Raw genomic sequence first — 25809 nt, 5'->3', positions numbered from 1 at the left:
AAGTTAACAGTAACTCATAGGTAAGTTCCAGTTGAGCAGAAGCCAAAATTGAAACTAAAAATCTTAGGTCTAAATAAAAGCATCTGATTCCATCTAAGAGAAATTCCCATTGTTAGAGAGGAAGTACAGATATTTTCTATAGTTGAGAGTAAATTCAAACCTAGAATATTCTTACCCAGCTATATAGAGCCATAGTAATACTTCTGTAATTAGAAAAAGATACTTAGTTTAAAATACCACAAATTAGGAAATATAAAAGTTGTCAACAGACTTAATTTTTTTTTCTATTGAAAAACTGACCCATTATAAATATTTTTCTTGTCTGTAAAACTGTGTTTTCTTCCCCAGGTCTTCTGGAGCTGTGATAGACTTTTATTTTGTTCAGTAAAAGTTTGGACATTTAATAGACATGTTTTTTTCTAATTAAGTAATGATAAAAAAATTATTTTAGTACTGAAATAATCTACTCTTGGTATAAGTTTGCAGTTTGTTGTTTGTGTTGTTCCTGAAACATGAAAGAAAGAAAGACAACCCAATTATCTCAGCTTAGTGGCAGGGCTCTTCCTAACTGTTGAATACATCAGAAGAGTGAAGATGAATGCTTGCTTGTTATAACCATCCACTCAATACAAAAAGTGGATGGCTTTGTGGAATGAGCATTTTTCTATAGTCCAAGATTTCATAAGGTAGCAAAACATAATTTAGGCTTCAGAATTTCCTTAAAAGCCGAAATATGCTTTATGTGCATGGAGATTGAACAAATTCATGAAAATCACATTGTTATGGCCAATGGGAGATTTCCTTCTGGAATAAAAGACCTTTTATATAGAATACTAACATTGTAAATTTTAATGTGAAAGACACGTGAATTTACAAGTTAGTAATACATGCAAAGAGAGGACTGAAAATTAAGAAACAGAAAACTTGGCCAAAGGTTTTGGTTTAGGGTAGGCTACGTGAAATAACTTTTAACAGTTAACCCCTGCCCTCTGTGGTAACTCTGTGTTATCGTTCCAGGTACCTGGGAATAACAAGACCTCTTACGTACCCCGTAAGGCAGAATGGGAAGTGTATGGCCAAAATGATCCTGTGTGTCTGGCTTTTATCTGCCTCTATCACCATACCTCCACTCTTCGGCTGGGCCCAGAACGTAAATGATGAAAAGGTTTGTCTCATCAGTCAAGACTTTGGCTACACCATTTACTCCACAGCAGTTGCATTTTATATTCCAATGTCAGTGATGCTTTTCATGTACTATCAGATTTATAAAGCTGCCAGGAGGAGTGCTGCTAAACACAAGTTTACTGGTTTTCCCCGTCTGGAAGAAATAGAAGGGATTTCTGTGAATGGAGTTATAAAACTGCACAAGGAATCTGAAGAATGTACTAATTTTTCACGACTCCTAAAGCACGACAAGAAAAACATTTCCATCTTTAAAAGAGAACAGAAAGCTGCTACCACCCTTGGGATTATTGTTGGGGCTTTCACAGTCTGCTGGCTGCCCTTTTTCCTCCTCTCAACTGCAAGGCCCTTTATCTGTGGTACAGCATGCAGCTGTATCCCACTCTGGGTGGAGAGAACATTTCTATGGCTGGGCTATGCAAACTCTCTCATTAACCCTTTTATATATGCCTTCTTCAATCGGGACCTGAGGACGACCTATCGCAACCTGCTGCAATGCAGATATAGGAACATCAACCGCAAGCTCTCAGCCGCAGGGATGCACGAGGCTCTGAAGCTTGCAGAAAAGCCAGAATTTGTTCTGTAAGGTTGCTCATCCTCTACTGTGATAATTTGTTATTTTATCACATTAGCTTTTTCCCCCACAGATTCGAAAGAAGAGTTGTAGGAAGAACCAGGCTTCTTGAGCTCTGTTAATGCAGTCATCAAGGGAAGGGAGCAAGGTAGAGCCCACCAGTCCTAATCAGCCTGGCAAAACAAGACCACCATCTAAAGAATTTGGGTGAAAGAGGAATATAGGAAAAGAGGAATGTGGTGCAGGATGTTTGAACTGTTAGTGAGGAAAAAGCAAAGTTGGCCTAACCTGTTTGTTTGGCGCAAAAAATGTTTAGTAGGTCTGAATGTTGGATGCATCTTGTGTCCTAGAGATTCTTTACTGTAATAAAGACTTAAGAATGATGAAAAGTTCATTTACTTCCACTTTGTTATTACAAAAATAAATCATTTAAGTAGAAGCTGGATCAAAGATCTTCTATTGCTTAGAAGTATTCTTTATTATAGAACCCCATATGTTCATTAAGCATTAATTTATTGGATTGCCTGGAAATGAACTATGTTGTGAAATTTAATGTTGCCTTTGCACAGCAACTCTGGCACTGAAAGAATATGTTACACTTCCAATGTGATTATAGGAGTTTGAGTAAAGTCACATGGACCAACATCCACTGCTGCATGCAGCCATGCAGCGCAGGTAGCTGCAGTGCTGCTGTGCCAATCACACCAGGTAATCTTGTACTATATTTCTAACATAACAAATGTGTCTGATTACAGTTTATTTCAGGATCTATCTGGTCTTTGTCCATCTCTTCATTCTTTAATTTTCTTGGCCTTCTCAGCTGAGCACTTCTCTAATCTAGATGGAGATGCTGTCTGTGCTCAAGTTATTTCTGTTGATGTATGGCTAGTCCTTATTCCACTTCAGTAGTTAATTTACTGTCTGTTTGAAAGCTCTTACTCTCTATTTGAAAGCTCTTCTACTTTTTGGGATTTCTTTCTCTTCTGAAGTCAGTAAGGAAAAAATAAACATAAGACCTTATGACTTCAGAGACATCTGGACTTTATCCTTACAGCTAATTTTAATCATCACTTGTGCTTGAAGTGATTTAAAGCCTTGCCCTGTGTAAGAATAAAGATAATTTAGTTTTTCTGGTTCTAGCTTTTTCTACCACCACTCCAGTTTGTCCAAGTATGTGATCCTACTTCTCCTGACTTTGGTAACAAATCTCTTCCCTCAGTGGAGCAGGCCCAAATATTATAACAATGATTTTATTTAAAAATTAATAATAAAGATATTGATTATATTAATCTATTACTAATAATGTATTAATAAAACATGCAGTGATTGTGTAAGATACTACTATAATAACTTAAAATAATAATAGAACAACTCATAAGACCAAGATGAGTTCTTTGGCCCAAGTTTGCACTGCACACCATGTTCCAGCTGAAGCAGAGGGTGGGGGTACATTAGTGAACAAAGACTGCTTTGGAGCTTGATCTACTTTTTCAAATATCAGGACATCAGTGAGGAGACATATTCATTATCAAATTGCCTCAGCATCAAATCACACTTTAGGCTAACTTCTGTCCCTGCTTTCTCAACTATGAAGCCAAAATGACTTAAATGAGTTCAGTGATGTTAATTTGGGCTAAGTAGTGAGAAGTCTGTGCCAGATCCCTTGTTCCAAGCACCCAGACATAACTGCAAACACTTGAGCCTCTAACTGGCACATAGGTAAGACCTGGATTGATGTGCTGAGCTATGTGTACTGAAACATGCTTAAGTCATTTTAGATGCATTCATACACTACAGTAGGAAGTACATTTTGGCCTCATTTTCAGAAGAGAATCATAGTTTTGTAAGAGTAAGAGAATGTATCGCAGCTTCAAAACAGTTTTCTAAAGAAGTTTCAAATTGATTTGGGACAGTCCTACTTCTTTTAAATGTTTTAATACTATGCACAGTGCCAAGAAGAGATTTGGGCCCAAAATATCCACAAGCTCTGGAGTACGGAGTAGAGCTCATGTTAACTCAAGCATATTTTCCATATTCAACATGAAATTATTGTTGTTTCTTTATTACTTACAAGAGTAGCTTTTCTATTTTTTTCCCAGCATAAGTGAGAAATTTTTAAGGCCTTCTATAAGGTTTTTGTCTGTGTAAGGATATACATGGGTATAAAAAAATAGATGTATCTGGGAAGACTCCAAGTGGGACTATAGAACTCTGAAGGTGATTTTAGAATTCTGGACAGAAGTTTCATCATTTTTACTCTGCAGGAAAGTGTGAGAAACTGTGTTTCCTCCAAATAAGATTTTTCCCTTTTTTTTAATGAAATATGTGTCTTGTGAGTCAGAATTTGACATTTGCCCAGCTGTCACTAAAAGCAATTGCCTTCCTCTGGGAAAACATCCTGCAGGACTCCAGCTTTCCTCTACCATCTGTTTCAGGTAATGAGACCCCAGAAAGGAGTAAGAGTTGTTATGGCGTGTGTATACTAATCCTTGAAGTTTTTGGAGATAAACAGCTATAGCTGATCTCTGGATATGTTTGGGAAAAAAAAGAAAAACAAAACAAACAAACAAACAAACCCCAAAAAACAACCAACCAACCAACCAAAAAAACCCCCCCAAAAAACCAAAAAAAAGACTACAAGGTTTCTTCATACACCCAAACCAAAATATAGACAAATGGAAGGTGGTTTTAGATGGAGCTATATTTGAGGGGAAAAGTAAAGAAGTTGAGAAGATTAGAAGAATGCCCCATTGCCCAGACACACAGAGAAGAAAAGTTGAGAAGAAGAGAAAGTTTTCAGACAGAAGTCTAATGGAACGTTGCTTTGATAAGAACAAGAAGGAAATAATTGTTTGCATTCATGAACAGGTCATTTCACTTTTGAAAAAGATAAATAAATAGAACTGCATCACACCACCTAACTGCAGAAATAGCATTTTTTAAACTTAAATAATTCACTACACATCTGAAAAGGGGGTGATAAAAGAATGGGTGAATGAGAAGCTCATGTCAACACGTGCAGCCTGGTACATGCTTTCATCAAACTCAAGAAGAGACTGCACTCTTGGTCTGTGTGTTCTGACACGTGTTTCTAGAGGAAAGCCAAAAGGGTGAATCAGATAGAAGGGGTTGTGAAAAAAATGGTAATGAAAGGCTCCAAGAACCAGCCAGAGCACAGGCAGGCCATCATAACACTGACTAAATGAAGAGGGGGAAAGTGAGAATTGTACTCCCCCTGCTTGCTTAGCACTGTTTTTTAGAGGGAGACTGTCTGTGGCAGAAACCTCACTCCTAACACTTTTTCCAGCTCCCACCACCTACCAGCCTGTACATCTAATACTGTAACACATTATTGGCACTTGCCAAACTCCTCTGTTTAGTAAGAGTCTTACCAGGTAGTAACAGAAATAACGGAGTAGTAAAACATGTGACTTGATGGTAATATCTTACTATTGTGCATCTATTGCTTCACATTTCAGTTTCGTAAAAAGAAAAACAGTGTCTTCCATGCTCTGTTCAGAGCTAGCACCACCTACAGAAAGGTGTGCCAAAGAGTGGGAAAGAAATCTACTGCAATGAGACATAAAGAAGAGAATTATTTATCAAATTAATACTATAAATAATGCAGAAAAATACATTCACTTTTGCCCCTGCTTCATGGCAGAACAACAAATTTCCAGGCATCCATTGCTCCAAACAGTGCAGCATTATTAGAAGAACATTTCTGAGTTAGATTTTTTGATTCCTGACCAAGATGCTGTAGTTACAGAATTGGAAGGTGTTGGAAGCAATGCCATTGGTCCTTTTGCTTTCCCCCAGCTCTTAAATTAACTCTTACCATTATTTTTCTAATCCTTCACGAAAAAAAACTATTTAAATTATACTATTCTCAGAAAATGTGCAAAATCAACAAGTCACCAAATCCTCTTCATAGTTTGCTTAAGAAATAGTTTTTGTCTTTTAAAACATTTCTCAGGAAGACACAGAGAGAGAGAAGAGAGAAAATGAAGAGACTTGGGGAATGGTTTTAATATGAAAAATTATTAATATCCTGGAATAGAAGAAACCTCTTATTTCAAATGCTGAGGAGGTAGGGATTGTGTGAGGATTAGATTTTTTTTTTTAAGAGAAGGACAAAAGCAAATAAATTTTAAAATAGCCTAAGAAACACTGAATTGGAAGAGCAATCTCTACGATTTGCAAGAAACACAAACTTAGGTCCCTCTTCACGGTTTTAAATCTCCCAAGTATTTATTGCCTCTAAAGAGTGGGTTCAGAGTGAGTTTGAAGAGAATTATATATTCTACATCCACTTTGTAAACATTTTGCCACACGGGCCTGTCATTCCCTACATTCACTATTCAGCTGCTCTGCTATTTTCCTGAATACCTTCTCACATAGTGAAATTTCCAAAAGGACAGAATGGCTTTTATTTGCGGAAAACTGAAAAGATGCTTATGATTCCCAGATTCATTTCTCACTGCTGCAAGCTAAAAAACCCCCATTGAGCTATTTCTAAAAGATATTAATATATGGTGATTGTTGGGGTAATATTTTGATGATTTGTGTAACTTCATGACTTTACTGACTGAAATTATATTTTCTGTCATTTGTGAGGTTTTGCACAGAGCTAGTGAAGTTACTTCAGGAAAAAAAATGCATTCAAATGTATCAAAGTTTCCAGAAGAGATCATACAGTTTTATAAACCAACATACCAGACTGAATAAATATTTTGCTTTTAGTTTTCTATCTACTCAATCAAAACCAACAATATTTCATTAATTCAGTAGTTGTGTGGTCTTGCTAGTTCCAGAAAATTGTGTTTACAGTACACTTATTTTTACCTTTTGCAAGAGAAGAGACAGCAAGCTACTGAAGTATACTTAGTTCAGCCCTTTTGAAAAAAATCTGTGGTTTAAAGCTGGAAAAATAGTTGTGTGGTCTTGCTAGTTCCAGAAAATTGTGTTTACAGTACACTTATTTTTACCTTTTGCAAGAGAAGAGACAGCAAGCTACTGAAGTATACTTAGTTCAGCCCTTTTGAAAAAATCTGTGGTTTAAAGCATGGAAAAATATAAAAGAATGCATCTGGATAAACTCACTGTTGCCCCAGACAACTTTGCATCTTTGGCTAAACTAACCAGGTCTGAGTTAAAACAGCAGGGATTCCTCAGTCAAATCTACCATCCTGAAGATGGTTGCAAGGAAAATAAAAAATTGGGCAAATTAAATGAACATTTACTTCCCAACAGTTGCAAAAGCTGACAAATCCATAAATTTTATTTCTGTCTTCAAAGAACGCAGTAAATGCAAGTGACAATCATGTTAAGGACCTTTCACTTGTCATTAAAAGAAAAAAAATCAGAAGTTGTATTATGCAGGTAAAGTTAATGCTGCATAATAACATTTTTTTTTAATATCAGCATTCTCTTTCTGAAATAATCTCTTGTCAGCCCAGAAAAGAGAAAAACAACATTTTAAAGGGAAAATTATATGAAGTCCAGAATTTTATTCTGGCTTTAAAAAAAATCTACAATTATCTAAAACGGAGGATTTAAAATACCTTTATCTTTCCTTTATATCTAGTTTTGAACTTGGATATAATTACCTGCCTTCCTTCAATTTGGATCATTTTTTGCCAGGACGTTTTTACATGTAATAAAGTATTTGAAATAGGTGAGAGTGCAGGTTTGCCTGTAAAAATGCCTGCTCCTGATACAGTTAAAGATATGATTAATTCCATAGTTTCAACAGGGAGGCTATAACAAGACAAATTAGTCCCCTGCTGCAAGACTGGAGAGGAATGCCCCGAAAACCTGTCTTGTATTCTTGCAGATGTTTCTGTTACAGCATTTCAGCCTGCTTGCTGTACAAGAGTGGTTCTCCCCTTCACCCAGCTTGAGAAGAGAGGCAGGAATTTGTGTATTACATGCAAAGATTTTTGCAATAATTCTTTGTCTACAGACAGTTTTATGAAAGCGAGGGAGAAGTCTTCATTATTGCTCTGTCGCCTTTCTCCCTCTCTCACACGTGTGAGGTCTCCATGGGCAGTGTGGGTTTGTGCTGCCACCAGAGGCTGGAAGGCTGGACCAAATGCAGGGCTCTCAATAAAGTCACCTGTATTTAATGAAGGAATTTAGGGCTTTTGCCACTGATTTGTGTAAAACAGACTGAATTTCCTCACTGCTCACAACAACCCGAAATATGATGAGTACAAAGGACTGAAAGCCCCCGAAATGCTCCACTTTCCCCCAGCTTCCTCCTCTGTATAGGATTTTAGAGAATTATCTCAATGATCTAATTGCCTCTTGAGAAACATTTCCATTTATTTCAGTGGTATATTTGGTCAGAACTTTTAGTTGCTCCAGGATATTTCTCATCTAATTCATCCACTTTTTTAAAAACAGGAGAAGTCCTGATTTCTCCAGGGAAAAAGAGTCATGACCAAATGTGCTTCAAAGCAGCCAGAAAAAGCCAAGCCAGAACAGGAAGAAGAAAAATGAAGAGTTGGCTTTGGAAGAGTTGGATAGATTTATGAAATGTACTTCATCTTCTTTTGATGGGAATGTGCTAAAAATACTCCATGAGCTTGATACATTGCATTAAATACATTTCTGTTGGAAGTAGTCACATCTTGTTTGTTATGGAGGAAAGTGATGCCATATACAAATGAAAATAGTTTTCTGCCTGAGAAAGCCAAATAATTTCAGCAATAAGTTTGACACAGAGGGTGGGGGAAAAAAATGCCACTAAAACTCAAAGATAAAGGGTTGTACAGATTTCCACCACTTTAAACTACGTAGAAGAACATTCATATGTTTACTATATTTATGGATCCTAACATTGGTATTCCTATTTAGGGATTGTCAGTGTTACTGAATGTATTTTGCTGTACTAAAAGAAGAGGTCAATGCTGTCTCTGTGGATGCTTTCAGAGCTTGTACTAAAGAGATGCTGTACACCTGCAACAGGATTGAGAATGACAACAATAAAAGCCCAATTTTTTTAAAGCTTTCTGTTGTATGAAGTAAATGTCTGTTACTTGTTAACATACATGTGGTTGGTTCTCCCAAACTTTTGTAAAAAGCTGCTTTCATTTACGCTGTGACGAAAGTTTAGGGACAGAATTAGAATGCATGAGTATTACACCATGGCTAATTTACAAATATGATTGCTTTGCTTTAATGTAATTTTGATGACCTGCCAATTTATGAAGTCCTGTCATTTCAACTCAAATAAGTATAAAAGGCTGGAGAATTTCCATAGTACTTTGCTTTTTGTCTTACTGGCATGTGTTTGAGAAGTGTTATTTCTGCCAATGGTTTGTTATAATTTAAACATATCCCTTTGGCTTGATAAAAATTAAGTAGTAAAATTAAGTATTAATGACCATTTGTCCCAGGGAAAATTGATTCAAAGGATAGTTCCTTAAACATAGCTTTTAACCTTTTTTTTGAGCTTCTCATATTCCTTTCCCTTCTGAGATTCTAAGCTATGTGTGGTTATAGAATGCACAATGCAGAGGCATATCCCATTCCTAAAGGCTGTCTTGCTAAAGGTACACCTTGATGAGCACTTGCCTTATTTCCATAGCTGTGGGATTTGTGATAACTTAGTCCCTTACCCGCAGTTTAACCAAAATGCTGCTGGTAAATCATCCAGTGGCTACATGTGCCACTGGGGCTTTGATTTCCTTTGTTTAAATTAATATGAAAGTTCACTGTGGCTGCCTAAATAAGGAGGCAGACATACCAGAACAGGCCAATTAATTTCTTATTGACAAGGGATCAGCATGGGAAGCAAATCAACTATATGTTAAGCCTATGTAAAACCTGGAACAGAGAATCCTTCTTCTACGCACTATCCTGACACCCTAGGATAACACCTGTGCTTACATGAGAGCACCAGAGTGGCATATTTTCATTTTACCAGGTCAGCAAGGCTCATTTCAGTATTTTACTGGTATAACTACTCACTGTGAGCTCTGCATTTGAAACATAATGAGTCTTACAGTTTGCTTTATTTTCCAAAGGGAATGTCACAGAAATGCTTTTTACTTGGTTAGCCTGAAGTACTTAACAGGAAATGGGACAGTTACTGTCAATGGCCAGTGGACCAGTTCTGGTTGCATTATATGAGAATCCATTCAGAGAAACTCAGCTGAAGGCAAAAATACATTGGCAAGTAATATTATAACTGAACCTGGTGAGAAGTGTGTGTGTTTCTTTTTTTAAAAAAACCCCAAGCCTTAAAATGAAGGGCAGTGGCCATACTCTGAAACTCATTTTCAAGCTTTATGGTCTCAGTTGCATGTCCATTTCACAAAGGCAATAAACCAATCTTACTTTGATGAATTAGACTGTCATTTTACTTGTTCATGATACTGTGTCAAAAACCTTAACTTGAATTGAAATGGAAAAAATTATATGTCATATGAATATTTTAAAGGATTAAAAGAATATACTCAAATTTAAAAAAAGCTACCAGTGAAATTGTTCTATGAAAATTTATAGGGTTTTTAATGTCAATATTTTAAGCTTAAGAGAAAATGCATATTTTAGGAGGAACTTAATAGAGGGCAAAAGAGTCAGAGATTTTAGCTGCTAGGGAGCTACAACTCTAGACAGATATATCTGATACGCATATATATCACACACACATGTCCCTTGTATTTTAGGGTGGTTCTGCCTCATAAAAAGAAGGTAATGAATCTATTATTACCTGATAAATATTTATTTAACTACCTATTACATTCCTAGAATCTCACAGAAATTATGAGGATGTTTTAGGATAGGTTGTGGCATCACAGACCTGCAAAGTTGCAGTTCTACCTGTTTTTTTCCACGAAGAGTTTTTCACCCAGGAATTTTCAGACTCATAAATAACACAGAGAACATTAGGAACTACACGATACTGATATTTTTCCATAGAAGATGAAGCTTATTTTTTTTTCCTGCTGTAACTGTCAGGTCTATCACCTCTTAAACCAATGCACAAGGCCACACAGTAACTAGGAGAGTCACCCAAGGCTAAGTACATATTCAATACCAGCAAATAATGTACACTATATTTTAGAGGATTAGGGAAAAAGTAGGGTTGATCAAAAGAGGTCAGGAGAAGAGATGGCCTATTGGGATAAGGAGTTGAGCTTTCAATAGTTCCTGTAGCCCACAGTACAAGGGCAGCACATGGACCTGGCTCACACTGAGATAATCCAAGTCCCCAGGCTGTGGTTATAACAACAGCAGAGGGGATGATGCCAGAAACAAGGCTCAGAATCACTGTGCTGGATCTGCAGAGGATGCCTCTCTGGCTCTGTCACTTAACCTGTTCAGGGATGACACAGTGAACAGTTTGCTTTTTTGCAGGGCTACCTTACAGTGGTTACCACTGCATTTATCAGTTACCATTGTCATTTGATAAAGTAGATGACTTTAAAAAAATTGCATAGCCCTTGATCTTCCACTATCCACCCAAGACTGTCTTTTTTCCATATACTCTTGTGGTTAACAGACCACTGATATATTTTGTGGGCAAGCCTACTACACCTTTATTAAATCTCTCCTGCACTTCCCTTACTGTCTGTTTTTTTCCCAAATTAATCTGTTCCTTTATTGTACAATCTTAAAACCTTTTCCTAGCTGTCCCCTTGATTCTACTGTAAAATTCTTGCTAAATTATGTAGCTTTATCAATATGACAAAGTGATTAATTTGCTTCAGACCTAAGCAAAAAACAAATATGGTGATAAAACAAGAAAGTTTTTCTTATTGTCATAACATACGCTGATAAATGAAATTACACGAAAGCACGAAAAACATATCTACACATAGTATGAAAACAGTCAGATGGTCTCAATTTTAACAGACAAAAGTGAATTTTATTTATTATTTCAGCCAGCTAGGACTTCTAATATGCAAAATTCACCAGAGTATGGAGATGGAAATCTATTTTAGGTCACGTATTTTACCTCCATGAGGTCTGGTAAAACATGAAGATGGTTAATAAAAGAGACTCTTTTCCATAAATAGCTTACCAAGAAATACAAATTTAATGAAGTTAAGCTCTTCAAGTTCTAAGTGGCCTGTGCTGAAAACATTAAGTATCTTTTGTTGTAATATGAGTCTTATTTGTAATAAAAAGAATTGCTGCCACTTGCATTGCAAATTATTCAAATTTATACAGCAGACTGATTTAGCAGAAAAGGAAATAGGGTTCTTCTGTATTAGGTACTGAGTTATATTACGTTTTTAAAATGTATAACCCCAGAGGAATATTAAAATGTTAATTTTGATAGTCTTTAAAAGGTAATTACTTTTATACAATAAAATAAGAAGTCTGCTGAATACTAATCCCTCTGTCATGTGCTTTCTTTGAACTAATGCTACATTAAGTAGAGAATCCATTTATTTAAGTGATTTTAATTTAGATTCATGGAAGACATTCTCATCTACAAAAATGTCTGGGTTTTTTCAGGTCAACTAATATAAAATCCTTACTGTATTAAAATCATTGTTGAAGAAAGTAGTTACACTTGTTGGATAGCACTGAACTGAAAGAATGAGAAATTTTTAATGGCTCTCCTGAAGAAAGTGTGGTTTGGTTTGCTCACCACAAGTGCTGCTACAAAGGGCACTGGCAGGGGACGTACAGAGCAGGTCAAGACTGATTGCTCCTAAACAAAAGCTGATTTCATCTATTCAAGCCTTTTCAGGGAAGGGTGAATGCTCAAAAATTTTATTAGCATTTCGGTCCAGAAAAGATTGCTCAGATTAGAAAGCATATTTTTTCCAATTTCTTGAATTATATCATCTAACCTCTTGTCTAGTATGATCTTCTCAATGCACAGAGGGCATCCATCTTGGGACATCCTCAGAAAATGATATGCAGGTGTTTTATAACATATTTCATTTATGCTAGTGTTTTCTTATTTTTAAATCTGTTGAATCAATGCTTATTTCTTTAGCCAGAATCTTTTCCTATGGTTGACTCCCTATCTGAATTATTTTGTTGAAAATATCACTTATCTAAGTTGGACATTTAGCCAAATAAATAGAAATTATTTCCAACTGAATAAAAATAGCCAATAATGCTCTTTGATTTGTAAGAAAGAGATAATAATTTGATTATTTTTTTCAACATATCATAGAAGACATTTTTAGAAGACAGAGTATTTTGAAACTGCTCTCAAAAAATCAGTTTTTCATGTAACCATTTGAGTTGTTCTGAGCAAACTTCATCTCTCATGGTTTCAATTATCAGATTGAGGAAAGATTAAAGACACAAACAGCAGCACAAGCCGTGATGGGAAACCACATCAGAGAAAAGCCGTATTTGAGACGCTGAGCATGTATGTGCAATTTTCCAGAACAAAGGCAAACCAAACAAGGAGGTTAAATCTGTGTCCTCAGTCTAGAGCTACTTCCCAGTGCCTGAATCCAGATGTACATGTGGGGAGCATGCCACAAGGCAGGTTTCCTCCCCAGTACCATTCCCTGCTCCATGTCCATGGGGAAGGGAGCAGAGTGCCTGGGCACCAGGCGAGATGGGGCACACACCAACACATCCCCTGCCCTGGGCAGCCCTGGGCACACCACGGGGCACAGCTGTCCCCAAAGCTCAGACTGATGAGGACTAACAGCTCAGTAAGATTTATTTTCAAGCTGGATATCTATTAAACATGACTAAATTTTTTAGCAAGAATATGAAGCCCTTTTAAAAATGATTTCTGATCAAGTTACAGCCAGTGCAGATGAACCGTGCAAGAGTCTTTCACATGGTGAAACTCACATTGATCTATGCTTAAAATGAGAAATGTTAAGAACCTCTCTGCTCTCCTAGGCCATTTACATATGCCCACTCTATATTCATTAGTTTGACATTTACTGCTCTTATTCTGTCAGCAGAAAGATGACTTGATTTTCACTGTTGCTATTACAGTGTCACAGGTATAATACCACTATGAACAGTGCAACAGATTTACCAAGTGAATAAAATATGATTTCTGAGGAGTAATTTATGGTAGAAAATGAAATTTTAATAACAACTTACAACTGGATGGCAATTAACTAAATATATTTATTTTATTAATTATCATGAATTATAGATGACTCATTAGAGAGAAACCCCCAACAAAAAGCTTATCTCTCATTTGAAACATTATGAGGATAAAGATATGGTGAGTGATCATTTTCTTGAAAAGGACAGCAAAAGCAAGAAGCAAGCAAAGAAAAAAACTGTAGAAAAGCTGCTGCCTGTTTCAAATCACTAAGAGCTCCCATGCTGGAAAAGCTTGTTTTCAAATTTGAATGTGATAACAAAGGGAAAAAAAGCTCTTGTTTTGATTCATATATGAACAAAAAATAGTAATTTTTGAGCAGAAATACAGTGTATCTAATAAAAATTACCCTGAGGCAAAATTTTTGTGGGATTGAATGAAATATTTCTGGAATTGTGATCCAATAATACACTACCTAGCTGCCATGGACACATCTAAACCGCCCCTTCTCTGTTCTCGGTAAGCTCCTGCAAGGCACAGAAGTCTGCAGAGCCAGAGCCAGCCCATATGACCAGATGATCATCTGTCCAGGTTGCCAATCCAACACAGCCTGGGAACATGGACTGTGCATCCAGCAGAACCAGACCTCTGCATGTCGCTGGTCACCTCCTTTTGGAGATGGTTGTGGTAGTATCTATGTTTCTTACCATGTTGTCAGATCAGTTACTCAGCACATGGAAACCCATGATCAAGGCTGACATCAAACCCACAACCCCTTACTCAGAGAGTGAGTGTATTAGTACTCTCTTCCAAGTGACAGAAGCACTGTCTGGCCCTTCTGGGGAAGAGCCTTTGCAGAAAGCAGTTCAATATATTAATCAGGCCAAAATGGAACCAAAGGAATACGTGACTCCATAGCCTACTACTTCAGTTGTTAATTTACATTTAGGAAGTTCTTTATCCAGTGAATATTTTGTAGAAGTACAGTCAAAGTTGTTGATAAAATTCCGGGAGCAGAAAGCAGAACTCAAGTTTACCATTGTCCAGATGTGCTTTACATCATCCTACAGAATCATTAAGCACAACATGAAAAATATAACTTACTGCTGTCCTAGGGAGGGCTTCAGACCAGAGGCACTTCTTCAGCCATAACATATTGATGTGGTTCTACCTGCTTCAGTGAGGCCTTATGAAGAATATTTGACATCCTGACACGCAGCAGTTGGAATTCGTGAGAAATTGGGCAAGCTCTGTTATTTGGATTTGTCCAAGTGAATTTACCCCTGATTCCTAGCTATCCACAAAAGTTTAGATAGCAGAAATACTTCCACTTTCACAACTGAAGCTAAAAACGTACCTGTTGCATCTAATAAATGAATATTTTACCTGCTATAAGCTTGGATTTGGCAGGGGAAGACTATGTAAAAAAAAAAAAAAATAAAAAAAAAAAAAAAATAAAAATGCAACCTTGAAAACCAGAGAATTTAACATGACTTTTATAATGTATGGTCTCAGTCTTTTGCTCCAATATGACTTTTCTGAGTGAAAGATCTTCAGACTGTTGAGCACAAAAGCTTTTTTATCAAAGCAAGTTTTAAAATGTTATTCAAAATTGTTCTGTTGCCACAAAGGAACATTCTAGTCTTTATAATGCTCCCTTTAGAACTGTCCCAGATAATTGACAGGGCAAAAAAATGTTGTTTTTAAAATTATCACCTAGAAGAGATGGTAAACAGATTATAATTTTCTCAATTTCCATGAATTGGCCTACCTAATTCACTGGTTAAGCAGCACAGCAGATTGCAGAAGAAAAATAACCTGAATGAGGTCCAAAAATACATTTCTCTTTATCTGCTATAGTTCCATAAACTGCAGCTCACATAGATAAGTCCTTTTCCATTTGGACTTCAAGCTCTTATCTTCACGTTACAGTCTGTAGAGCCTAAACTGTGATTTAGTGAACAAAGTAGTAGAAAAGACTGACTAGTTCTGATAAAACACAGAGAAAGATTAAGCCTTTATTGGAGAAAATGGTCCTGCGATTACTTGGGATACAAACTCATATAGGTATCTCTGTCCTCCAACTGACATTTGATAATATTTCAACCTTTTTCATTTGTAGTACAGATTTTACTTCTTGGCTAGCAAAGGCTTTGAAAGGAACTGGAAAACATTGACCCTTTGTGGATTATAGTGGAAACAAGCAGCTCTGTCTCTTGCTGTACCATACAAAGATCATTGCTGGCTGGCTAATTTGGATCCACGTGGGCCCATGAAGCAAATTTTTTCCAGTTGTTGTTCATTAGAAGATGGAAGATTAATTTTTTCCCTATAGGAAGAGAAGACAGATCATACTTTTTGTTTTTATTATGGGTTTTCTCCCAGCACACAACTAGCTCGAGTTGATGGGCCTGTGATTAATAAAACATCCTGTGGGTTGCATAGTTGAGTCTGGATGCATCTCTCTGCATCCCTGTATCCTTGTACACCAAGTCACCTGATAGTAAGTTTTAGTGTATGCTTACTGAAAGGTCACAAAGGTCAGAAAAGTTTCTCTTCCTATGCTTTCTTGCTCTTCCATGGTGATGATTCAGCACAAAAAAAAAATTATGCTTTTGTAAGTTCACTTTCTCTTTAAAATTAGTCTAAAAATCAGCAGCTAGACCAGTTTTTAGCTGTCTGTGCAATACTGGTAAACTGAAATTCTTAAATGGTCTTTTTGCTCAAGATTTAAGCCAGCAAACAATAAATCTAGAGTTAACAGATCAGTTTTAGTCTTCACATTTGTGCTTCCTCCTGTCTTTGAAAAGGAGTAGTTCTCATTAATTAGAAATTATTGACATATATAGATTTGCAGATAAATTTATTTTAAGTCTTTACTTTAAACTTGATACTTGCCTTTGTTAACCAAAAGGATATGATACAGATGTTCAAGAAGTTATATGATTTAATGCACATGTACTCAGAATATTAACATTTAAGTGTTGTAATAGGTGAATGACATTTGTAATTAAGTGTTAACAGATCTGAGCTACAGATTAAAGCTCTTTTAGCTGGTGTTATTCATCCAACTGTGTTTAGAATGGAAACTGAAATTTAATGGATTTGAAGAAAAACAACATTTTATAATTGATTTGTCATGTAACACAAAGGAAAAGGGATTATGGATGTTTTGCACTTCCAAAACTTTTATTCTATAATAAAACCTTTACTAACCTCTGGTAACAGGACTGGCATTTGAATGAGCTCAAAGAAAAGTTTCCCAGTCCCTCTGTTCCTCAGTGTTTCAGAAGTGGCTGGTAACAAATAATTGCACATTTTACCTATGGATTCAAAGAAGAAAGGAATCTTTCCTATTTTTACAGAGAATTCAACTGAGAACGCTAAAACCAGGGCATCTTATCTAAGATTTTATTTACTGAGAGCTGGCCTGGCAGTTAAAACCACTGTGGAGTCAGATTTCTAGTTTGATACTTCAACAGACACTATAATATGATCCTTTAAGCTTTGATCCTAGATCAATAGATTTCTAGGAAGCATCTTTGAAAAAAAAAAAGTCAGCAAATATTTTGTAATCTTGTTTTATCTTTTTTTTTCTTTCTCTGTAATCTTTTTGCATGCATCAGCTCACTCTAGAAGATGTTCCTTTTGTAGCTTAAAATGTTGTTATCCATGTTTTTCATCTAACGTGCAGTATAACATTCTTCTATATAATTTAACTATTAGTTAAATTATTTAAAGTATTAACTTAAATAAAATTCAAAATTAAAAATGAACTTACTCATGTACTTGAATACTAACAGAACAATTATAATAAAAGTGATAGTCTGAAATATTTTGTGAATGTTTGAGAATGGATATAGAAGCAGGAAGATGTAAAGAAAATCAGAAAGCCCATTTTTCATTTAGCTATTTAGGCAGGAATAACCATGAAATCACATAACTTACCTGGTAGTGATATTGCTGGATGTCAGGAGGAGACAACCATGACTGGGAATCTGATTTTTGCTTTTCTGTAGAGAAACAGTTTCTAAACAAGGTGACAAGCTGGTGTATTACTATCAGCACATTCCCAAAAATGTTTCACTATTAGATATATTTGAAGGCAGCTTGCAGGCATTGATATTAAATATTCTCAAAGTATTTCAGATTAACTACTTTTTGTTTAATTTTGTAAACTGCAGGTACAGTCTGCTCTTCTCACAGAAGTCTTAGTGGTATTTCAGTGGGAGGTGATTAGTTCAGATAAAAGGCCTTTAGATACTTGAAATAAATTAGTTTATATGTCAAGAATGCTGATTTAGACAAAAAATTCTTCTGATTATGAGAATACGTGTAATGAATGATCAACTCTGGCCTTTTGTGACCCAAGTACTCTATTTCAGATGAAGAAAAATCTCACTGTTGTCAAAAATATTTTATGAAAGTCCCGGAATTTCTGAATTACTCCCCACTTTATTAATAGTTTCAACAAGCCCTCTGGGGGCAGTAGCCCACTTTTAGGCTGTTTTCCAGATTTTGCTGGTTTCCTTTACCTAGTATTCAGAAAGACTATGGCATCTTTCTGTCACTCCACCCACAGCTCCAAGATCTGAACACATTATGTTTAAATTTATCTTTTTTAAACCTTGACTCTACCAACTTTTTTCTCTCTATTCAATAAAATGTCACTGAAACAATTTTTGTAGATCCTCTATGCTCCACCATCTAATCCTGTGCTAGTTGCCCTTTTGTCCCTGCAAGCCTTCTCATTGCCTATTAAGTCCTTGTATCATTTGGTCCATCCTAGTCATAACTGACCATTGTGATGGTCATCTCTAACATCATCATGCCAACATCCTTAGTCTTTATAGTCCACCCCTCGGCTTCTCTCATAGGAGAAATTTTATGATTTTTCTCATGATGGTTTTTTTTCCTGCCTGAGAAGAGGTCCCTCAAAAACATCCTTGAGAGTTTCTCCTACTTAGCTCACCTACACACATCATAGAGATGAAACTCTGTCATTTACTACTTAGTAAAAAGACAGGGATGTTACATTGATCTCTTGTGGGAATGAAAAGGGCAGCTTAGAGCACAACCATGGAAAATGTGAGGAGAAAACTGCAACTCATTTCCTTCCCCCAGGGACTCTGTATCCACTTGTGAAGGAACAGATCTGTTGCTCCTTTAACTGTCAAAAAGCAAGTGCTAAAACTCTCCTCATGCTGCTCCAAAGCAGCTGGTGAGGTGGTGGCCTTTTAACTGGAGCAACAATATCACAGCTCAGGCTGCATCTTAGGGAAGAGAGTAGGGCACCAGCAAGAAGGTGGGAAAAGACTTCTAGTACGACAGAACAAAATAACTGGAGAAAGAACAAAGCTGTTAATCTTAATTAGCTCAATTTTCATCAGTTTGTACTTCTGATTTTCTACTTGAATGTGTTCAGCTATATACTATAGAAGTTTCTGTTTTCCATAATCCAGAGACTTCAGCATACTAAGTAGACAGCTGAGGACATGCTCTCCTACGTAATGAACACACTTTCTCAGTCTGTTCTTCTGGACATTAATGTTTTACCCACTCGAGTTTAATCCTATTGACAAAATCTGACATATTTGGGAAAGTGTCTGTGCTCCCCAATATACACTAATATTTCTTACATGAATGGCAACCAGTATATTGTAGGTAAATAAGCTATGATATATTAGATTCTTGTTATAAAGAAGACAACCTATAAAATGACAGCATTTGCAATGTAGTATAGTAGTTATATTCAGTATCATAAAATAAACACACTTATAATGTTTCAAACATGAGAAATGAGGATTTCTAGCCAGGCTTTTGGCTACTCCTAATATTTGAAGGAGTGGTACCATGTGGTTTGTGCATTCATATCATCCTGCATGAGCTGAAATCTCTGGGGTCTAACTTTGAAACAGCCCTACACAAACAGCTCTTGCACTTACTGGAGCATCCAGGGAGCACAAGAGGAAGAGCTGCGTTCTGTGTTGTGTACAAGCAGTCATGGAGGATTTGTTATGAGGACACAAGCCTTAGTTTACAATTTACATAAGATAAACTTAATTTTCTTTAAAAGAATTGTAAATATATATTACTATTCCACCTTCCATTTGAGGTACAACTGTCCCTCTGATGTGTACTTTGCCCCAAAAAGGCATATAAATGCATCTGTAATGCTACAGTGTCTGAAGAGACACATTAGCATTAATTAATAGGAAACACTACAGAAAGATTACTGTAATGTTTATCTCCTCTCATTGTTATTCAGCTCAGTGCATAGTTACCTTGCAAAGGAGGTTTTAAGTTCCTATTCACAATGTTTAATTAGAATTACGATTTGACATAAAAAATATAGTTACATAGAAAATTTCACAAAATAAACATTTTATCCATTGTACAAAAAATTAACTCTTGCTTGTGATTTTTCTGTGTGATACTGACCTATGCTGGAAATGCCAAGACTCACTGGCAGCACCAGAACACTGACAAGCCTAAGGAGAAAAATAGTGTACTTGCATTGGATATGATGCTGAATAGAAAACAGTCCAGAAGAGAAACTTTAATACTAATGTTAGTCCACTAACTAAACAATCATTTTAAACCATTTATCCTTGTTACATTCAGTAAAAAATCATTAAAAAAAAAAAAGGGGGCAACACTTAAGAAGTTAGAAGTTTAATTAAGTGCTTTAAAAAAAGCAATAGTATTTATTCTGGTGCATATTTTACAAGAATGGTGCAGTGCTAGAAAAGGTTCCAAGTTTAAAAAGGCTATATTTTGTTCTTTGGCTTTGTTTACATGACTTTACGTGAATATTATCACCAAGGGATGCTTTTCTTTCTAAAGCAGGATTTCAACTTTTTCAATTAAAAGAACACAAAAGCCCTGTTTCCCTGTGCTAGCTGTATTTTGAGGAATTACTGAGGAATGCAAATGGCAATAGACACATTTAAACATTAGATAACAGATAATAGATACCATTTAAAGAACCAGCAGCTGTAAAATGGAGGAAATCCACAGAGAAACACTAAATGACAGTCACCAGAGGATACATTTTTATAATTTAACCATCAGTTTCTGTTTCCCTGATGCCACTAGAAAATATTTGAGGGGTAAAATGTAGCAAATCAAACTAGATATGCTACTTGCATCTGAATTAATTTGAATTCTAGAGTGTGATAGTTTCAAGAGCTTCACAGCTGAAGGAAGGGATGCCCAGCACATCGCTACCAACCCCCAGCTCTGGACAGAGCACACAGCTAGCTGATGGAATCTGTGCTGGGGCCGTGCCTCTCCAGTTTCCTGCCACAGGTAGTGTCAGAACCACGAGCACCTTTTTTGAATACACCTCTAACGACTTCTTAGGTTTCAGTAGGTGTCTGCTCCCAGAGCCAAGAGCCCTGTCAGAGAGGCTCACGTGCTGGACCATGAAATCCCCGGAAGAGTTACTCACCGCGAAGCTAATTGCAGCAACAACAAAAGCAGGGAGGCAACATTTTATGCATAATCCATATGCAGCACATCTAAAATTAATCCAGCAACAAAAAGTACAGATGGAAAGAGCCCAACTGTTGCTATTCTGACGCTGACAGCTTTCAGAAGAGTATCAGCATTTTTTTAAAAATCATCCTGGGCTCTTTTGATTGGAAAACATTTTCAGGCACAATCTGAACCTGCTGCGATGTGATTAAGGTGGATAAACCATGGTTTTTCAGTGCAGAACACATTTCTGGTTTCCACCTGAGGAAGGTGTACTATTAAGACTGAAAGTATGTAACACACTACAGCTTTCATTCAGAAAGTAGGGGAACACTTCTACCAACTCAATTTTTTCTGGTATAGATTAAAATGTTGGGAAATTTGATACATACCAAGTGCTAGTTCTGTCCAGCTCTGTTCAGTCAACCTTACTAACTGCTGGCTTTGGGAAGCAAAAAATGTGAGTGGTTGGCAGAGCCAGTGACAGGGAATTACATGATTGTCCCTCTGTCTTAGATCCATGTGAGATGTAGAAAATGTTGGTTATTTGTCAGGCACTCACATCAAATTGACACATTGCTTAGAGCATACAAATGTTTAATATATTAGAGCTTCTCTGCAAAGCTAGGATAGATCATGCAAAGAAACACAACTTGAAAAAAACCCAACCAGTTGCAAAATAGTTGTGCTCCTGGAAATGAAAGGCAAAAATAGAGAGAATAGATCATGGCAGAAAGGTAAGAGTACATTACAGAGGTAAGAGTAACTAACTTTGCACTTAATGCTTACTCCATGAGGAAAAAGTAGAGAACATACATAAATTAAAAAAATGTGACAATGTTTGCAACGGCCTACAAGTGCAAAGATTTCTCTTCTACACCCTTTTCCCAGAAGTTCATTCTGAAACCCAGACCTAGCACTCCAATGCCCCAAGCCCCTCTCAGCCCAGCAGACGGCAGAGCAGGCCACACCCTCCTTTCTGGCCAGCACAGGTCCAGGTCAGACTGGTACAAACCAGCAGTGTCACCATCACCTATCGAGCACAGGAGCACAAGCAAGCTTTGCTCCATGTATCCCCTCAATTCCTTTCCACAATCTAAGTGTAAGAACTCATATGTGCTAAGCCTGACAGGAAGGAACAAGAGCTACCTTTTGCTCTTCTCCACGATTTCTTAAGATTGCTCCTGCTTGTTCAAACATTTGAATTACAAATGTTGCTGTGGTACCTCCTGAGTAATACAGCTGGGTGCCTTCTGATCTTATCCTGACAGTGCCAAGTCTTTATGCACATTATATATCCATGCACGTGGCAAAGGAAGCGAGACACATCTGGGAATGCCTATCTGAGTATTTGTCAGCTACGTGGGCCACAAAAATCCGTGAGACGTGAGCAAAGTAAAATACAACTCCTACAAGGCATTACCTCAGCACACTTCACTTGCAGAATCAGAGGAGCCTTTTGCATGAACAAGAAGCAGCACTTGCTGTGTAAAAAAATTAAGTAGCCAGAAAAATACACTTTGTCCAGCACTACATATAAAGGGCTGTCCACTTACTGGAGGTGCCCCGCCTGCCACATTGGAATCTACAGCAAGGGAGGTGCAGCTGGTTTCTCTTTTGCTTGGAAAGTGCAGAGTAAGATTCTGGTGTCTTTCAGGGAGGCTGCCATCCACTCTTGTGTCGTGGTGTGTTTGACCAAGAAATCCTGAACTTGAGAGGAGCTGAGTCATTTGGACTGTGCTTCATCTCCTTCCTGCTTGAGAAATTCAGGTGAAGTCTAATTCCTTAAGCAAGCATAGTCCTTCTCAATATAGGTATTCCTAAATCCCACCTCTATTTGCATATATATTGCTAGACTGAATAATTTGTTAACAGGAGCAACAAAACTTAATGTGAATAGGCTGAAATTGAATAATTTGTTTTCCTTTTGTGCTTCTTTATTATGACTAGTACTCGTGTATAAGTCATGAATCATTATATGGCCTACAGATACCATACACACCCACAGTGAGCCATATGTCGCTTGAACATATTTTTCACAGGCAACAGACTGCTTATCTCAGAGACCTCTGCTCTCCACAGAAATTCTGACTTCAAATGTTGCTTCTAAATCACTGAACTTTCAAAACAAAGCTCATTTACAGTGATCTACACTCTTATGTTAGAGATACTCCAGTAGTAAGAAGCTACACTCATATTTTTACACCCAGCAAAAGAATATTATTCTAGCAAATGACTTGTTTTACTATATTTTATTATCTGGGAATTATTCCAAGTGAATAAATGTTGAGGAGTTTAATTAATTTATCATTCTGCAATTAGTTTGATTTTGTAAAGATTTCTAAATCATCCCTAGAGGGATTTGCCCAAGCAATAGTAATTCAATTTTAATCTCAGGGCAAACCAAAATAACACACATTATCAGAATAAAACATTAATGGACAAAACAAGAGTTAGGAGCTTCAGAAATGTCTGGACAAAACATAAAAGCTTATTTAAGGGACTGTCCTCCTACTTTTGGAGTTCTGCTCATCATCTTTTTGCCTCCAAACAGAGGCTATGGAACACATCCTACCAAATGGTTCTGTTTTTAAATGGCTGCAAAAAATGTTTATTAAGCAACTCGCTTTGCATAAAAATATCTTCTTTTAAGCAAAGAATAATAATTATAATAAAAATAGCAAAGCAGATATTTTGTTGAAAATGTATGACCACTTCTTCAGATTGATATTAAAAAGCTACATTTTTCTAGTTGAAGTGGTCTATCAAGACTAAAACTTTAACCTAAAGTTGCAGCATCTCCAAATGCCTTTAAAGGCTGAATCTATGAATCAGTACCAGCCCTCAAAACACACAGATCCCATGCAAGACAGTTAAATGAGAAATGTCATTATCTAAATCCTGATCTGTTGGATCTGAGAAGCTGGCAGTAGAAAAAAATTACTTTCAAAATAAGTTCTTTCAGAAAAAAAAATCAACAATCTACAATAAAACAACTTATTTGTCTGCAAAATAAAGTAATGCAAAAAAAAAAAAAAGGTGTTCTGATATGATGAAAGTATTTCCAGCTTAAGCCTGTCTCCATATAAGACAAATCTTGTAACAATTCTTGAAAGGTAGTTTGACTGCTTTAATGCAAAACCACGTGCATTATGTAAATAGAGAATCCATTCATCTAACACCACTTAATTGTTTTCCAGTTATGGAAACACAGATATGCTTTTTTATGTCTCTGTGTGGAACCAGAAGGTGATGGCAAGCATGAGCATGGCTCTGAAGCTCACTGGTTAGGGCACTCTTCTGGAAGCAGAGTGCCCGTTTATGGTTTATGTTCTAGGAATGTTTAATTTAACTTGTAAAGAAGTACTCAAAGAGGGAACTTGAACCAGTGACTCCTGTCTCCAAGGTTAATGCCCTAGCTGCTGGTCTATAATGTTTGGATCTGACCTGACTGCACTTCCAGTTAAATGATCTTCTGCACAAGGGAACTGAAAGTGGAGAAGGGAGGTATTCCTCCCTTGCTGTGCGATCTGGTATATTAGAACAGTTCTCTCAGAGATTGAAAGAGGGGATTTTCATTCTCTTGGATTTATTTAAAAATTGGACTTCTCTTTCCTACATGTAGGTTCTCTAATGCCACATTAATGGATTTTGTGATAGAGAGGCAAGAAGGGGGGATAATATTCCATACTGTTTTGAGAGAAGTTCAATTCTGTCAGTGGACTTTAAAGTATTTTCTGATGATTAAAAGCTCATTCTTCTAGAGAGATTTGAAAGACCTGAAAACCACACTATACATTAAAAACACTTTAAAAATCCAGTAAAAATGTTAATGACTTGCAAGGCAATTTGATTTGGGAAGGGGGGGTTCATTGAGACATGCCTGGAATTGCTGTTAATGAATAGAAACACTGTGCAGGAAAAGTGTCACTTACAGAGAAGCTGTGAAGCATTAAATTAGCCCTCAGAGGCACTTGTTGATGTCACCAGGTCAGCTTTCCATGAAATGCAATGTCCTTTGCAATATACTAAACTGTCAAATAAAAGTCAATGTATCACTTTTCCCTAAGGTTCAGAACTTCTCTTCCTAAAATATTAAGTAGATAAATGTGATTAAACTGCATTTGAGAGACAGATTAGAGATACGAGATGCTTTAACAAACAACTCTAGCAAATGTGAGCTCTGCTAAGTGGAAAGGTTTATAGCTCAGAGCTCAAAGATGAGCTATTATTTTTCTCATTTCATCAGTTATACTGAGTATTTCTGTCAATCCTGCAGTCCTCAGGAGGGACTGGTGGATCTGGCCCTGACACTTTTCTAATTTCTTTTGTATGGTTTTATTGTTGAAAGCTCATTTGCAATCAGGAGTCAAAGACAGTAATCAAGAGAATGAGCTCAGTCAGAGCACAATGCTGGTTATGATTTTATTCCCACGGAGATTGCAGTGAACACCGGTAATCAGATGTTCTTGGGGGCAGCAGCCAAAGAGAAAACTATAAATTTATGGAAAAAATAACAAAAGTATTCTTTCAAGCTGAATTTACAGAACTATTTACAAGAATAAACTCAAGCAAT

The 25809-nt window shown here is 36.7% G+C and overlaps 1 protein-coding gene across 1 annotated transcript; it reads left to right on the top strand.

Annotated features, from left to right (window-relative positions):
* Window positions 1-979: 979 nt before the first annotated feature.
* Window positions 980-8771, top strand: HTR7 (5-hydroxytryptamine receptor 7; the record flags this gene model as incomplete). Its single annotated transcript, XM_008643903.2, has 2 exons — window positions 980-1764; window positions 8165-8771. Coding segments are annotated over 2 exons (822 nt in total), but the record flags the coding sequence as incomplete, so codon positions are not given.
* Between the last annotated feature and the right edge of the window lie 17038 nt (window positions 8772-25809).

Source organism: Corvus brachyrhynchos, unplaced genomic scaffold (assembly GCF_000691975.1).
Source record: "Corvus brachyrhynchos isolate BGI_N302 unplaced genomic scaffold, ASM69197v1 scaffold61, whole genome shotgun sequence".
Classification (NCBI taxonomy): Eukaryota; Metazoa; Chordata; class Aves; order Passeriformes; family Corvidae; genus Corvus; species Corvus brachyrhynchos.
This window is presented reverse-complemented; position numbering and strand designations above follow the sequence as displayed.